Here is an 18,045-nt window from a genome sequence, read left to right on the forward strand (position 1 = left end):
TCACACAATCTTATAACATTACTCTATTTATTTAGATATATATACATGTACATATAAATTGGTAATTATTTTTTATCGTTCTCTGAACGTTTGTCTTTATATTTATAATTAATGATTTCCAGTTAGGAATAAATATTAAAACGGAAATAAAATAATATTTTATAAAAGAGTTTCCTGAGTTAATTTTATTATAAAAAACAAAGGGCTATAATTTGAAAATAAAAAGATAAATGGGACAAGTTTTAGAGCGTGGGTAATTTAAAGTTGCCGTTTTACAGATTTTCTCAGTCTTATTTGGTAACATCCTTTCCTATATAAACTTTTTCTGGAAATATATATATATATATAATAAAAATGGATAAAAGTATATCGGTCTTTGTTTGATTTTCTGGAATTGTTTCTTTGTTAAAACAACTCGGCGCTTTAATTATCGGCAGTAAATCAAAAAGTATCAACTCGAAGAGAATAAGAGAGAGTTAGAGAGAGTTAGAGAAACCCACAAATAAATCTTTACGACGAAAACATTTGGTCTCTTACCGCGGATATAAATTTTCTAAGTTAATAATGACTTTTTGGTGGTAGTTGAGTCGACGATTAACTTTTTCATTTTTTACAAAAAAACTTTATTATTACTACCATTACTTTTGACAAATAATCATTGATAAAATTTAATTATCTAACTTATGTATAGCTATTATATAAAAATATATTCAATATAATAGAGAAATTAGCTTTTAAATAAAGAAAAGGATAAATGAGTAAATAGAGAGCATCTGAAAGTTTAGGTCTGGTTTTAGAGTTGATTGAGAGTGAAACTGTTGATGAGAGGGGTAGCCAAATTATCTTCTCTCTCAGTCTCTTTGCGCCAGTACTGACTATTATTGACTATACTGTGAGTAAGGGATTCACTTCGATTATCCCCAATCCTGGATCCCGAATCCCGAATCCCGAATCTCGAATTCCCTATCCCCAATCACTGAGTACACAGTTCACAGCTTATACGTATATATATATATATATATATATATATGACTGTGTATTTATTTGTCAGTAAACACATAGAATATGTAGAGCAGGAAAATGATGGGCTAATCTAGGGAACAAATCCACCTTGCGCTAAAACTCTATGCAAATAAAATTACCTCGCTTGGTTTTAACCGACACCTAAAATCTTTACTCCTTTGTAATATCAACAATCAAAAAGCTTAGATCCTTTTATGTATGGTTAAATAATATATACACATAGACATATACATTGTCATTGTCATTGTCATTGTTGTCGTCGTTGTGATTGTCGGTTGGTTCTTATCAGGTCGTTTCTCAAAGCACCTGGAAACGAGGCAAGGGCTCATCCCTAGGACTATGTCGACTATGTTAATGCAATGGGGTGAGCCTTATCCCACAGGATTAGTGAGGCTTCAGGCCAGCCATTTTTTATTTCATCTCACCAGTCAAGGTATTACACCTAAAGTGGATCGATTCCTACATTTTACTATTTTTTTAAACTTTTGCTTTTGTGATTTATGTCGAGATCGTGTCTATTCAAATATTAGATTTCTAACAAACTACATAGTAAATAATATTATAGCTAATGGGTATATGAATTTTATATGACTAAAATTCATATGAATAATAAATAATGTCTGGTAGTATATTTAAAAATGAATGACTTTATAATCGGATTTAAGGTTTAAAAAATCATGCGACAGATATTTTAGAATATTGATTATCGATTATTGATTAAATAATAAATTTTATATTAAATAAAGGATATCATTTTTAATTCTCTTTAAATCGTGTAAAATATAATTAAATTATAAATTTATTAAAATATCATTTTTACTATTTAATGGGTAAAAAAAGTTAATAAAAAAAAAAAACACGACCGAAATGAAAGAAAAAATAATTTTAGTCTCTAATTAAAAATAAAATTTTTTTAATTAGTATTTTTACAAGTGCGGACTTAAATAAAATGTTCTTTATGCTTTATGCTTTATTATTAATTATGCTTAAATATGTATGTAAGAAACGTGCTTGTAAAAGGAATGTATATAAATGTCTTTTAATGTTAAATTGTGAGAAGGTTCATTAGTAAACTCAATTCTAGTCTAATTCACTTTAACATATGTTATGCAATATAATAGAACGTGGTGGAGTGTCCAGCATATTTTACCTAGCTAGCTACATTTACACTCGTTTCTTTGTATATATATATTTCTCGTCTTTCGTCGTTATAGTTTACCACAGGACACCCCCCAGAGTTACAGAAGCAACTAAAACTAGAACTGCCAGTTCTTCTTGGTTTAGTAGAATTAAACTTTGTTGGAAAGATAAGATAGTTCTTTGGATAAGAGGAGTGGCTAAGTATTTTCTCAAGTTATACGTTAATTCACTTGGACAAAAAAAATAAAAATAATAAATAAATAATAAAGCAGATATTGTACAAAGTTTGTCATTATTTTTTTTCTTTGTTTTATTACTCAGTTTAAAAATTAAACTGACATGTTTTCTTGATTTTTTTTTTTTTTTTTTTTTTTTTTTTACATTTAATTACATTTCTATGTTTTACTTTATTTGTTTTTTAAAAATAAAAAATTTTCTTATTATTTTTTGTTAAAAAAATAAAATGCCAGTGATGAATAAATTTAAATGGTGATAAGACAGTGGGAGAATTATGAATGCAAAATTAATTTTATTTTTTATACATAAGGGATAAAATTATGCGTTATTCTGATATCACTATTAGCACGATATTCTACAGCTGTGGTGTGAATTGAATGAGTTTACAAAGTAGCTGTAAGCTGTAATAATGAAAGTCAATGAGACTATAAACTAAAATAATAATATTACACTTTAAAAAAAAAAAAATATTTTTTATATTTCTTTGTAATTAAAATTTTTTTTGTCATTATCAAAGAAAAATTTTAATTTAATCATAAATAAATGTATCGACCGGAATACAGACTGCATTAAAAAGGAAACTGTTTTTTAATTTTATTTGTAGCAACTCAGGATATTTTCTTAGAGCCACGTGGTTTATTTACAGCGTGAATCATATATGTATTGAATTCGTCAAGTGTCCTCCTACCTCCTACCTCCTACCAAAAATAATCCATCACTTAACACCCACTCTACCGACATACTATTTAAATATTTATTTTATATATAACCCAGTTGAATTTTTATTATTTTATAATAAATTTTCAGTTAAATAAAATACCCAAGTAATATGGTAGTATATAGACATTACAATAAAACTTAGTAAAACCACAAACTGTAAAATACCTCAGGTTATCTTATTATTTTGGTATTTATGTGGTTAACTACTAAATAATTGCTACAAAAATAAATTCATATACTTTTTTCGAATAATTATCGTATATTATTTTAAATTGAAAGTCGAAATTTCTATTCTCTTTATTATTTTTTGAAATCTTTTTACGTTTAGTTGAATCAAGTCTACGCAAGATTTTTTTTGCAATTATTTTTTTTCATTATACGTTTCAAACTCTAGATTTTAATCATCTACGATTTTCATTTTAATCTTTAAAAAGTATATGTGTATCAATATTTATTTCACTTACGCTTGGTGTAACAATCGATAATGAATACTACAAAAAATAATAAACTACAACTAGGCCAGTGTATCAATGTTTGCTAGGAAAAGTTATAACAAAAAAAAAATATAAAATATAAAACTTTTTTAATTTAATAAAGCGCGAGTCAAAATTCCATTTTTTTGTGGAATATATTTTTTAAAATGACGATGCTCTGGTAAATGATTTTTTTATTTTATGCTTACAAATTATCTATATATTAAGTTATGATAAGGATAATTATTGATTAATAGAGAAAAAAATTTATATTTTACGAATTCCGATATTCGTAATAAATCTTACAGAGGAAAAATGAAAAAACATTTAATATTAATATAAAAAATAAACAGGAAATGAAAATAATTATCTTGCGTCTTGAGGATGAGAATTCAACGAGGAATCCAAGAAAGAATTCGAGGATACTCTCGGCTTGGTATTTTTTATGGACTTTTTTTTCTACTTGTTATTATTATTATTTATTTTATGTATATTATCAGTGTCTTGGTAAAAAACTAAGCAAATAAATGGCGCTTGCGCAAGCACAGTAAACGTGGTAGTCGCGCTTAGTGTCGCGACGCCCGGCGTCGTCAGTAGCGCGGCGTGTGCCGTCACACTCGCACCTTTTTTTTTTATACTAATGTCACAACTTACGCGTGATACTAATTATTAATGAATTACGATAAAAATTATTTAATAAATACCAAGTAATAATAATAATTCTATATTTATTCAATTCAAAAAAAATAATAATTTATTAATCAAAAATTTTTATTATTTCTAAAAACTATTTAAAATTTGAAGGTGAATTTTTAAAAATATATTTTTTTTATTAATTAAGTTAAGAGAAAAAAAATTTTTAAATCGTGCAATAACTATAAAATTTAAATAATAATTAATTAATTAAATTTTTATACATTTATTTTGTTAATAAAGTAAATAAATTATTTATACTAAAAAAAATTTATTGATTTATGAAGTTGAAATTTAATTTTTTTTTTTTTTTTTTTTCTGGATTTTTAATAATTGAAATATAGGAAAAAATTAATTTTTAACATAAAATATTAATAAACCATAATATAAATATTGAATATGATTATTAATAAGACAATAAATCGGTGAAAATTGGTGTGTAAGTCGCGTGTGTCCACGTGCGTGACCACAAAAACGAAAACAACGCTGCATTTTGAATGTCAGTGAATTGACGAGTAATAAATTTATTAATTCACGTGATTTCATAGCTGTGAATTTGTGCGGATGTGGATTAATTTCAAGTGATTGTATTGTTAATTATGTTTTTATTTTTAAATATATATATATATAAATATAAATACTGTTAATAGGTTGGTTGTTTATTTATTTATTAGTTAATTAAGAATGGCGTCTGGACAAGAAGGCAAAGAATCTCCAAGGTATTTGTCAACATTATCTTATTTAAACACAAATAAATAATTCCTCATATCCAAATTAATTTATGATAAATAAATATAATTATGTATGCAGATATTTAATTTATTAAAAATTATTTATTGATTTAATATTCCAATAAATTAAATCCTACATGATATTAAATAGCTTTTGATTGATCACATACATATTTTATAGGTATAAGCTTATGGCAATAGAAACAGCTATAAATAAATATATGACATACATTAAATATAAAATATAGAGAATTTATAATATTGAATTATTAAAAAATATTCCAATAGCTTTTTAATTTTCTTGTCACGTTTCCGTTTAAATTTTTTTACTAAAAACCGTCAACATATATAAAAAAATTTTTTTAGGATCAGTAAATTAATTTCCACAGACGTACATCCCCTGGGTACATTCCCAATCATTTTTGCTAGAGCGTTAAAATTAAATTCGTGTCGGTCGTCATTCCTGGCAATAATCGAGGCACGTTCTGGATATTCCGTACGCACATATGTGCCCAGAACACCCCAGGTTATACCTTCGAATTTCATATCCAATATATATATCCTTTTACATCAGTTTTAAAAATAAAAAGTTTAAATGGCTTGAAGCAGTGGTTTTTACAAAAATATAAGATTCATCATAATAACCAATTAAAATAACAGAAAATAGCTCCAGGTCATTATACAACCCGAATTATACGAAGCATTAAATAAAATAATAATGCTTGGATAAACGACTTTAAAGTACATAGTCTACATATTTCACAGTCATACTTGTATTGTTATTATTATTATCATATTTTGAATTGTATTGTTATTAAGAACCTTGAAAAGACCATAAAACAACCAATTATCTTTTTATTTATTATCAAAATGCTTTTTTTCACTTCCTTGGATACTATTTCTATCACTTAATAAAAATTATATTATTGCTCATTGTAACATAAAAAGTAAATAATATCTACCTTCAGGCTTTTAGTATTATTGGCATTATTAGTTTTTTTTTTATTTCTTTTTTTTTTTCGTGTAACCTGTGACTTTTCTGAACTTAAACTTTTATCACGTGTCTGCATTGATATAAAGTGCCTCAAGCAATAATGCTACTTTTATTATTATATTTCCATTCATTTGTATCAAAATTTTATGATTATTATTTTTTTTTCTTCGAGATTCAAAACAAGATTGTGTTGGTGATTATTAAAGTAAATGATAGTAATATTATATATAATAAATATTAAAATAAACGAGTATAAAATTTTTGGAGCGTGAATGCCGAGTAAAAGTGTAGTGAAAAAAAAGGGGAGGGAGTAGAGACCGTGGGCTTTTGTACTTTTATCGTTATTTGCTTATCCCAGTCGGCGGGATGAGTTGAAGAGTTTTCCCATTGGATTGGTACTGTTTGCACGGACGTCGATGCTCGTCGACCCTCTCAGGTTTTCACCCCGTCTAGTAAAGTACTATATATCTATATAGATATATATATTTTAGTGTATATAGGCATGTTTGTCATATAAGTGAAGAACCGTTGCATCAATAGTACAGGGAAAAAAAGGTCAAATGACAAAATAAATTTAAAAATATTAAAAATTATTTTTTGTTTGATTTAATAATTAAAATCTAAATAAAACATTTTTATTATTATATTTTAGATATGTAGTCTCTGTAAATTAACTAATGACATTCAATTGAATAAATTTATATAAAAAACAAAAAAAAAAAAAAAAAATAGTCGAGTGGGTACTAATTGAATAATAATAATAACAACAAACAAACGACAGATCTATAAACAAAATGTCTTGACTATACTGAGGTTAAATCTTTGTTACTTTCTCATTGAGTCTAGTCATTTTGTTCATTTAATTTTATTTCTTTTTATCAATTTTTATAAATTTTTTTTCTTTTTTTCTACCTCTGGTAAGTTTTCTCGGTGGGTACTCATCGTTAACTAACGAATGATTCTTCCAAGGATGAAAAGACAGTGTGCCGTCAGTGTATTCGCGGATCTTAAAGTCGGTTGAATAGCTTGAGGTATAGTGTAGGAGAAACCTTGTCAGCGGGTCTCATGAGGAAATTGCACAAGCTAAAGAAGAATGACGGAGAGACGTAATTTGTTTTCCGGCTTCTGTACTCTTGTTATTTTTTTTCTTTTTATTGTTTTACTTTTATTTATTTTTTTCTCTTCATTCCCTATCCTATCCTAGCCTTGCTATCTCTCCTTGAGCTCTTGGATACTTTTTTTTTATTTTATTATTTTATTCAGTGAACGTTGAAACGTCTCGGGAAATTGAGGTGAGCCACCTAATGCTACCACGTATAATCATTTTTAGTTGTTTGTACACTATGATTATTATTATTATTATTATTATTATTATTATTATTATTATTATATACTAGTTATAATAATAATAATGTTGAAATAGTTACGTATAAAAAAATTTTTAATCTAATGATAAAAACGTAAAAATTAAAATACTTGTAATAAAAAATTTTTGCACTGGTGTAAATTAAACTTTTTCAATCTTCCGTCATTAAACTTTTGTTTTTTCATTTAATTGATAACTGAATTTTTCTACTTTTATTTCATATAGGATAGTAGCAGTAACAACCCGTTTAATATATATATATATCGTTTATGTTGACTTTTTTTACGACTTTATTATTTTTATTTACGACTTACTATCTATTAAGATAATCCTTGTGCTGACAATAGTCGCGTTATTTATCAAACTGTACCCCAGACAGATGCTTTAATAAGAAAAAATCTAATAAAACTAGTTTTATCAAGAACAAATTTGATATTTTCATTTATTTAATTATAATTATTTTTTATGATTTAATTTTAGAAAATAATACATATTCTTGCGCATTTTTACTTTTTATCAGTTGTATATTCATTGGCTATAAAAACTATATTGAATTTTATTTTAAAAACAAAATATTGAACAATCGAAATTTTGTAACTGAATATTTTTTCTGACATTGGTCATTTTATTTATAATAAAAATATGCGATATAAAATAAATATTTATTTTTTCTTTTTACATTCTATAATATAAAAATTGTCGACCAAGCAGGATTTAAAATTGATAATAGACTAAATGAAAAAGAAAAAAAAATCTTTCATAGGTTTTCTTTTTTTGCGGCTATAGTTTTGTTCTTGAGTTTTGTACCTCTTTCTCACAGTTTTATACGTGAGAAGCACGTCGATCGTTCAACATCCGTCGCTCAATAATATATAGAAAACCCTTAGATTTTTTTATTATTTTTCTTAAACTATATATATATATATATATATAGTTTGAGAAAAAGAAAAGGATAAAATAAGAAAACAAGCATCAGTAAGAGATGCCTTGTCTAACGGTCTCTTCCTGTCCTTTTAGTTTCACCCTCATTTCTCTCTACAATTCTTCTTTACTTTCTCTTCTGTAGAAAATTTCGCGAATGGTAAAACCCACGATATGGAAATAAAATCAATACCATTGTTTCGCGGTTCACCGACAACGCCCGGTCATATTCGATTATTTACGGTAGTCCGTTTTGCGGCAACTCACTTATTCACTGGATCATCTTATATATCTTCAAACAAATAATAATAATTGTTATAATTGTTTTATATATTTTTTATTATTAAAAATATGAGAAAGAAAGAAAGAAAGAAAGAAAGAAAGAAAAAGGTAAATAAAATAAAATTAAATCTGAGATATAAAAGAATGGATCATCTGTCATCTGTCTGTTTATTACATTGCAATGCATCCGGTTCATCCATTATATTTTTATTATATAGGTATAGTCATAAAAAAAATAACAACAACAAAAATTTCGACGACGACGACGATAAAGTAGAATAAGGTACAGAGAGTGAATATGATATTGAGCATAAAAGGGTAGCTTCACAATTTTGATCAGACTTGCTTTGCGATCACGCAGAGTACTAGTATTATTTTATTTTCACATCTACATATATATATATTATGAGATATATATCGCATATAGTATACGAATACTCACGAAAGCGTTCATGCACGCACTTCCTTTTTTCCCGGCGGATATCTCTAGGGACGCCTGTGGCGATGCGTGTACCCTATAACTTTTGTTGATGTGACCTCAAGGTGACAGGAGTACGCTATCGTTCAAAAATATTTATTTACATTTTTTTTATAAATTATTTTTAATTTAATTTAAAATTGTTTAATTTATTGGACGTGCTTGGAAATTTCTTAAAATATTTAACGAGATATTATTGGAATTAAAAATGAGGATGGTGTTAAATTTTTGGTTGTTATGGTAATTATTTTAATGTTCATTTTGAAGTAATAAAGAGAATGAAATATTTTTTAGCGTAAAATCAAAGGTTACGTTCCTAGTCGTGGCTATATATAAATTGCAGTAGTATGTCACGGTATGTCATCAGACGTCAGACAGTATTTTGTATACTGCGTGTCGCACGAGATATTTTTAAAATATTTTAATTGTTTTATATTTACAAATGCTTTTTTTTTTTTTTATAGTAGACTGTTAACGTTGTGATCGTAAATATCCTTTGATGTAGTGGCATTGACTAATTTTATTGCTTAATATCTTGTCCCATGTTTACAGCCTAATGTACAAGGAAATTAAATACATCCGTTTGTTAAGACATAAATTTTTAAAAATTTATGAGTAGCTATTATTTTGAAGCCTTTTCGGGTTCATGTATATAAATATAAAAATATAAAAGAATGAAATAATTAAAAAATATTGTCGAGATAATAATGATATACAATTAAAGTTTTAAAGACTTGTTAAAGTTTAATTGTACAAAGGATTTGTACTTGACCGTATAGTCGGTTCTTGTGTTGTAAGGAAGTTTATGCGGAAATACTCGAAGCAACTTGATGAAATTCAGTGGTGAGAATGGAAACTTATACTATAGACATTGAGGAGGAGAATGAGAGTTGTAGGTTTTGTAGTAGGAAACTGTTGGCTGTTGGTGAATGAAAAGGCTAGTCTTCAGAGGGTTGCGGCTACTTTCCTCTGTTTAGTTCTGTTTAGCTCTGTTTAGCTCTGCTTAGCTAAGCTCTATTAACTTTATCGATTCTTACACACGACAACTTAATGTTTAGTGTTGTATACTTATATATTCATACTGTATTATTATACATTTTACAAGTATTATATTTTTTACCACTAAAAGAGTTGCTCTCCATTTAATGTTAAATTTTTTAAAAATCTTAAAAATGTGCGCTGAAGGATAATGTGATATCGATTCTTTAGTCTCACTTTACTTATATAAAACATGAAACATGAAATATATCTACAACTATAAACTCAGGGTTCAGGGTGTCAACATAACCTAAAATCACTAAGTGTCTGTCGTCTGGTAATGTTTTATGTTAAATGTTAAATGTTTAAAGTTTTCAAGTTGCATAGTTTGTATATTACCACTGTTGGCACGCAGACTTTGCGTGTCTCTAAAGTAACGTCAACGACATCGATAATATAACTTTTGAAAATCTAATTTAACATTTGTTTCATGTACTTGTTTATTATTTATATATTTATTTACATGTATTCATAAATATTTTAAAACTATTTAATAGATATTGTTTTGTGTAACAAAGTCTTGAGTTGAGAATTGGGTTTGTTAGCTGGCAAACGGAGCACCTGCCGGTGTCTATTTGCCCTCGATTTCTCAGGAGCTTGCTGTGGCTGACCACGACAATGTCTATATCACTATTCTCTATCATCATCATTGTATATCTTGCTTTTACTTTCTCTCTAGTTTACTCCTTTGTAATTCTCTTGTCTGTCTAGACTTTGAGGTTTACAAATTAAGACGTTTTTAATGCCTAGCAAAAAAAAAAAAAAAAACAAACAAACATTAAATTAAATTAAATTTATTTATAAAATAAATTAGTTGTTTATTTAAAAATTTTTAAGTGCACAGTGGTAATTAAGACTTTTTAATTATTTTTATTTTTATTTGTATGCATTTTCATGAAAGAAAAAATTATGAGTAAAGTTTAAAAGTCAAAATGAATATTTAAAATAATAATTTAACGACTGGTTGCTGCAAACCATATTACACTTATAATGTGTATATTTTTAAAACTTTAATTTCTTTTATGGTAATAATATGAGTCCGTTACGGCCAGTGAGTTCATAAAACTAATTCGTTAATTTATTTTTTATATTTTTAACCCTTTATTTTTTTAGGATAAGAGTGACGTTAAATAAAATAAAACAAAGTCAGTGTGATAGTGGAGTGTTAGTGCCACATGCCGAGTTTATTACGCAGAGATAAAGGAAGTAGAGGGAGTAGAGTAAAGTTTTACCGTATTCAAGTTGAGTTACGTTTGTAATACCACTACGACCTAATATTATCATCATCATGTATTACTGCTTTTAAACTATGATTTTTTTTATATACGACCTTCATTTTCAAGTTTTTATTATCACATAATGAATATATAATGTCTTTTTTTTTTTTTCATTTTTTTTATTCTTTATTCTTCTACTTTATGTTTTAATAATAAACTCCAGTAAACTTTTTTTTCTCCATTTATGTTCAATAGATTTTATTACTTTTTTTTTTTTTTTTTTTTTTTACGAGACCTAGTTTATATTTAATCTTTGTTTTAATTTTTATTTTAACTGGGTCTTAAAAAAAATATTTTAATAAAGAGAGCTATAATTAAAATGAAAAAAATTCTTTTGTTAAAATAAATAATAAATTTAACTTTAATTAGCAGGACCAATTTCAAACAGTTAAAATCAATAGAGCGCAGACATTGTCTTTCAAGTACTTTTCATATTTATCGTATATTGAAATAAGTTAACATTCAATAATTGTTAAAAAATTTAATATAATTTAAATTTATTGAGTTAAAGGTCACTTCCGTATTATTTTTTTAACCAAAACTAAAGTAGTAGTAAATGTGAGTGTTTTAAATTCAAGAAACATTAATAATCAAAAATAATACATATAAATTTTTCTCTTTAAAACATGATTAATTATTTCCATTAAAATAAAATTATCATAAAAAAATTTATTACACCCCAAACTTTGCACACAAAAAAATATTAAATTTTCATTATAGAAATTTATTATTGTTTTATGGCTATTTAAATTTAACGATAAATCAATTTTCAAATTTATATATATATTTACAAAGATTGAATTCTTTTATGTATACATTGGCTTTTTTAAACAGTAAAAATTTAAGCCCCATTTGATTTTCACACTACACCACTGGGTAAAGAATAAAAAATAATGTTTTTTTTTTTTTTTTTTTATTTTACGAGCCATCTCCTATTGACGTAACACAACCAACTGGAAAATCTTGACAAAGATCACTTTTATACATGTATACACATTTTATTCTTTAAGTCTATCTCACAGTCAAATTTTACGACAGCTCAATATTTATATGTCAAACTATCCTGACTAATAAAGTAAAAATGATGTTAAAAAATTAATAAATTTAAAAAATGTAAAAACTTAAATTTACTAGCTTTGTCTATCTACCCTCAAGAATTTCTTGTCCAACATAACTCTAACTAGAAAATAAGCCACGGTATTCTGAAACAACCCTCTTATCTATATTAAGCTGCACACATGTGCACATATAATACGATACAAAGAGATATGAAAGTAAAAATAAATGTTAAAAATAATATTTTAAGTACGACATTGAGTTTAAAAACAAAGTTATCCCGACAACAAATATAGTCTGTTATAAGTTTTCTCAAAACTGTCAAAATATATTTTTCCCATGACACTGATATTTCATTTCTCTTTATTACACACGTCATAACAAAGATCTACATCATAGATGATTCTAAATATTTATTATAAATTTTTTTTTTTTTTTTTTTTACATTTATATCACTCTCAACAATAAGCTGTTGTTTAAAATATACTAACTTTTTTTTTTTACTATAATTTAATAATCAATACTTTGAATGATTCAATTTTATTTAATTAAATATAGAGACTGAAAAAAATTTTATATTTTTATCATTATTTGTCATTATTATTGATGGATTTATATGGATATTATTTGACATATCGAGTTATTATATATGTTGATATACATCTCGTATATATTCTTGTCGTCAACGACGTGACAAAATAGACAAATCAGTGCGGCTTTTTTTTTCTCTTATTTTTTTTTTTGGTTAATAGTAATCAAAAACCCATTTGTGCAGTTGCTGTGTCGCACACTCAATTTTATAGGTATAAAAAAAGTTGAACTACGTTTGGAATATAACGAACGAGTTAATGGTCATAGGGTCATACAAATTGAGAGGTTTGTGATGTGACACTCTCATCACTAAACTCCCGATAAAATACTTGAAATCGTTATCGTCAACTTTATTACACTTTTTTGAGTTTACTAAAATAAAAAATAAATAAATTTCTACTCAAATTAAATTTTTTTTTTTTTTTTAAATTAAATAAATTTGATAAAATTAAATTTTTCATGCATTTGATTGAAATAAAAACATTGAGAATTTAAGAGTAGCGGTTTTATTTTTAAAAATGTAACATAAAAATAAAATAAGTCAAATGAGAAATAAAGAAAAAGAAAAATAAAAAAAGGTGTAAAAAGGAAAAAACGTGTGTAAAGGTCGTATATAGAGGATTCAATAGCAGAGAAGGAAGTAGCCAAGCAATTCAATCAGAGTTTGTAGCAACTAACAGCTGAGACTCAGGGCCGTTTTTTCGTTTTTCCACAACCATGCTTCTTCTGATTTTTATTTTATTATTTTATTTTCTTCATATCTTTTTATATTATATACAATATTGAACAATAATAAAAATATTGTATATTCAGACTTGTCGAATTTCTTGATGGAGTCTAGAGTCTGTATTGCCCTGCACGCCTACGTAATGTACGTTCACACTATCTGTCACGTTTTATAGTAGAAAATTCATTGGCAAAATGTTTACTGGTAGTGTATACTTGCGGCACTTGGATTTTAAACAACCAATATGGCGAGCTTGTTACATCGTCAGCCCGATTTATGTGTGGCACGTGTGTTCCCGTCGCAGGTCAGCAGACCAGAATACCGGAAATAAAGATTAATATTTAAATCAATAAAAGCCAGAAAAAAAAAAATAAAAAAAAAAAAATAATAAATTTATAAAATATATATATTATTATAAAAAGGGCTCTAATTGTAAGAAAATAGCTTATACAAGACATCTGTGTCTGTTGATTGACGCGTAGATTGCGTATCCCCGACACACACCTGAGTCTCATGTGTCTTCTCCTTGGATTTTATTATTTTCACAGCTATATACTGCTTACAATACCAAAATGTTATACCTATTTTTACACCTTTCTTACATCTATAATCGCATTTACTTAAACATTTATTCTGGATTCGTGTGTATCATCTCGACTAAAAAATATATAATAACCACCTACAAGTCTCAAAAGTAGTATGTGTTTATTATTGATGTTTCTTTAGTTAGTGATAGATATACGATACTTGCCTTTTACTATTTAATTTTATTTATTGTAAGTGTATTTGAGAAAAAAATATATATATCTGATAGTATTTATAGTATTGAATGAGGTTACGTTAACGTCAGACAGGCTATTGAGTGCACAATATTTAAAGGAACAGTAAAGGGTCTTTGAGCCAAGAAAATGCTGTATACCACATCTGTGTCTCTTGATTGCGTATCGGAGATACACACCTGCGACTCATGCGTCTCATGCGTCTCATGCGTCTTTTTCTTCGATTTTATTCTCACTGCTCACACATCAGTTTTATCTATATAATACATAAAATACAAACTACAATAGCTATAGATTCTTATTTTATTAGGTATATATCATCGATACTGTCTCCAGTATTTCGTACAATGTTCAGGTTCAGGTTCAGGTTCAGGTTCACTTCAGTTAATATTTAATATTTTAAATCCATTATTATTATCATATATAAATTATTAAATTAATCATTTAATTCAGCACAATATGATAATTTTGAAAGATGAAGACGCAAAGATAAACACGATTTAGAACAGCAATCATCATTTCCAATGCACTGTAAAAAAATAATTACATATGGGTATATGAGAACATATTTTAAAATTATGTCTGAATAAATTTGATTATAATTATTATTATATAATTAACAATGGTAGTTTTTTAAACATTAATATGTTTTATTGTTTTTATATTACGTACATATTTTCCAGTTGTTCGACAAAGTTCACGGTTAAAATTATTTAAGTTTCTTGCCAAACAAATCCATTGAGATGTTATAGATGAAATTTTACAGTTTTTTGAACAACAATCATTATTTTCTTTACACTGTAGTTTTTTAAATAAAAACCTTAATTCTAATCATATTTATATAATGTAACAAATAATAAAAAAAAAAAAAAACTTACAGTTTTATAAGTTGGAGTACAATTAATAGTTACAATAGTAGTAGACTCGATTGAATTTAATGGCTCTACACAAAATGATCCGGAGGACGTCATTAATGACATAGATAAACAACGATTAGAACAACAATCTCTGTCACTAAAACACTGTTAATAATTATTTAATTCAATAATAATAATAATAATAATAATAATAAGTAAATGAATTGTATAAAAAATATATAACTTACTGGTCTTTTATCCAGGCTACAACATGTTACAACAGTTTTTATTAAATCGTTTATTTTAGGCAAGCAAATAAAATTACTTTCTCCATTTAAAACTGAACAATTTTTTGAACAGCATTCATCGTTATTGCGATGACACTACAATCATTAATAATATTATTTTTTATTTATGTTACTATATATATAAATATACTTACTTTTATACCATCTGCTAAACAATTAGCATTTTCTAATCTTCCTATTACATTAATTTTAAAAATAGATTCAATAAAAATGATAAACAACAACATTATTTTATAAATAATTATAATATATATTTTATTTATACTTTTCTTTATGTTTTTATTGTTGTATTATACGAAGTGTCATGCAGTCTCATATTATTTATCATCAGTTCGAAAGAAGTACTTGCTTTTTATTACAATCAAAAATACAGTCGTTGAATTAATTTCATTCGTAAGTTGACGTAATGTTTTTTTTTTTTTTTTTTTTTTTCATTTTTAACTTTTATGCGATTAAAAAATTATGATATTTTTATCTCTTAAGTATATTTACGTTATTATTATTTGATACCAGTGCTTTGTAATAAGAAATATTTTAAATTTGTGTATAACTCATCGTTTATTTATTTTATTTTTGAAATTTTCATATACTATTATTATTATTATATATATTTTTTTTTTTATGACGAAAGATATTAAGTATAAAAGCAGTGAAAATGTATGTTCTCTTATTCACCACAACGCGACAGAGTCGCGCTTTGGTATTTCCAATTTCACAGCGCATGGGTTAACGAGACCCGTGGGGTGTTGGGATGTATGGGGGTATGAAGATAGAGGATGAGTGTTGAGTTAGGGCTAGTCTCTATATAGTTTTCTCTTTTTGTCTGTTCCTCTGTTCCTCTGTTCCTCTGTTTCTCTGTTTCTCTGTTCCTCTGTTCGTCTATTTGTCTGTTGATGCTCTCTAATGTCTCGTACTACACCCCTTTAAAGCTAAACGAGAAATATATAGAACGAGAAAACCCGAGTGTAGATGTTCCGAGGGTTTTAAGTACCTTTCTACCCCCCCCCCCTTTCTAACCCTTTCTACTTTATTCTATCTCTTTTCTCAGTGTGTCTAGTTGTCTAGTGTGTCTAGAATCCAGTATATAGAAGAAGACGCCGAGTTCCGGCACATTACCTGCGCTGATTACCGACACTGAGTATGTCACCTAGTCTCACTTTTAAGTCACGTACTATCTTACAAAGTTAATTTGCGTAACGTTATCCTCGAGTAATTCGCTTCGTTCAACTTTAAACTTATTTTTTTTTTTTTTTAAATTAAACATTATTTTTATTTATTGTATGGAGATTTTAAAATTTAATTATTTTTTATTATGTTGTAGAGCGGCACAAAAGTGGAATTTATCGTCGAGTCCACACAGACGACGACGCTCAGGAGATGAAAACATAACATATGATGATCATCCTATTTTTCCAAATGGTTATGCAGCAATACTCAATAAATCACCACCACCAGCACCACCAGCATTTTTACGACGTATTGGTGTTAAAGAACTTACTGGTGTCGGCAAGGTAATTTTAATATTATTAGACATGTACTTAAATTTTAAAATCATTAGCAATGTAACACAATATATGTATATATATATATAAATTTTATCAGAGGTATGGTATGCTATAAAATGTAGGTACAATAGCAGTAAACATTAAAACAAAAGTGGTAGACTTGTCACAATAGTTTACAGTGGCAGCAACATGTGGAAATGTGTATAATCTCACGAAATTTCCCATTAGCCATTCCATTTACTTTAACGCAATAATTACTATAGTTTTAACTATTTTTTACGGCTCTATTATCATCATCATCAGGTATGTGAGTAACGTTGGGCATCTACATCCACTGAAAATTTATTATTAAATTAATCAAATAAATAAATTTTTATTTTTACGTAAAATTTTTTACGAACAAATTACTATCGTTAGTAAATCTAAATATTTCGAAAGTTAAGTTTACAATTGTATTCTTTGATAATATAGAATACAAGAGTAAAAAGAATTGTGTGGGCAAAATATCCTACTTGAAACGAAAGATTGTATCGATTCGTCCACTCACTTGGATTTTGTTTCATTTAGATACAATAAACGAACCATAGGCCGCCGATAGATTTAGAGTGAGTCTGGACAAGTAGAAAGAATGAGGGAAAAATCCACATCAGGATCCGCAACCTCGATAGGTAGGATGGTAAAATAGCTTCTTCGAGCTAAAAAAACAGAAAGAAAAAAAAAATATATATATATATATATATATAACTAATATTAGAGAACCGAGAATACTCACACTCAGATTTTTATATATATGTGTAGAGAGGTTCATAGGCGGTGTATTGGTTTTTTTCCTTCATTTTTATATATATC

The 18,045-nt window shown here is 26.7% G+C and overlaps 1 protein-coding gene across 3 annotated transcripts in view; it reads left to right on the forward strand.

Annotated features, from left to right (window-relative positions):
* Positions 1-18,045, forward strand: part of LOC103575984 (uncharacterized) — a 120,420-nt gene that overhangs the window by 61,422 nt on the left and 40,953 nt on the right. For all 3 annotated transcript variants that reach the window (XR_008404211.1, XM_053741811.1, XM_053741810.1), the window contains exon 6: positions 17,013-17,202. Coding sequence is in view for 2 of the 3 variants with exons in the window: in XM_053741811.1 (XP_053597786.1) it covers positions 17,013-17,202 (190 nt within the window). In the remaining variant the exon portion in view is untranslated. The remainder of the gene's footprint in view (positions 1-17,012; positions 17,203-18,045) is intronic.

The sequence above is a fragment of the Microplitis demolitor genome, chromosome 9 (genome assembly GCF_026212275.2).
Source record: "Microplitis demolitor isolate Queensland-Clemson2020A chromosome 9, iyMicDemo2.1a, whole genome shotgun sequence".
In the NCBI taxonomy this organism is placed as follows: domain Eukaryota; kingdom Metazoa; phylum Arthropoda; class Insecta; order Hymenoptera; family Braconidae; genus Microplitis; species Microplitis demolitor.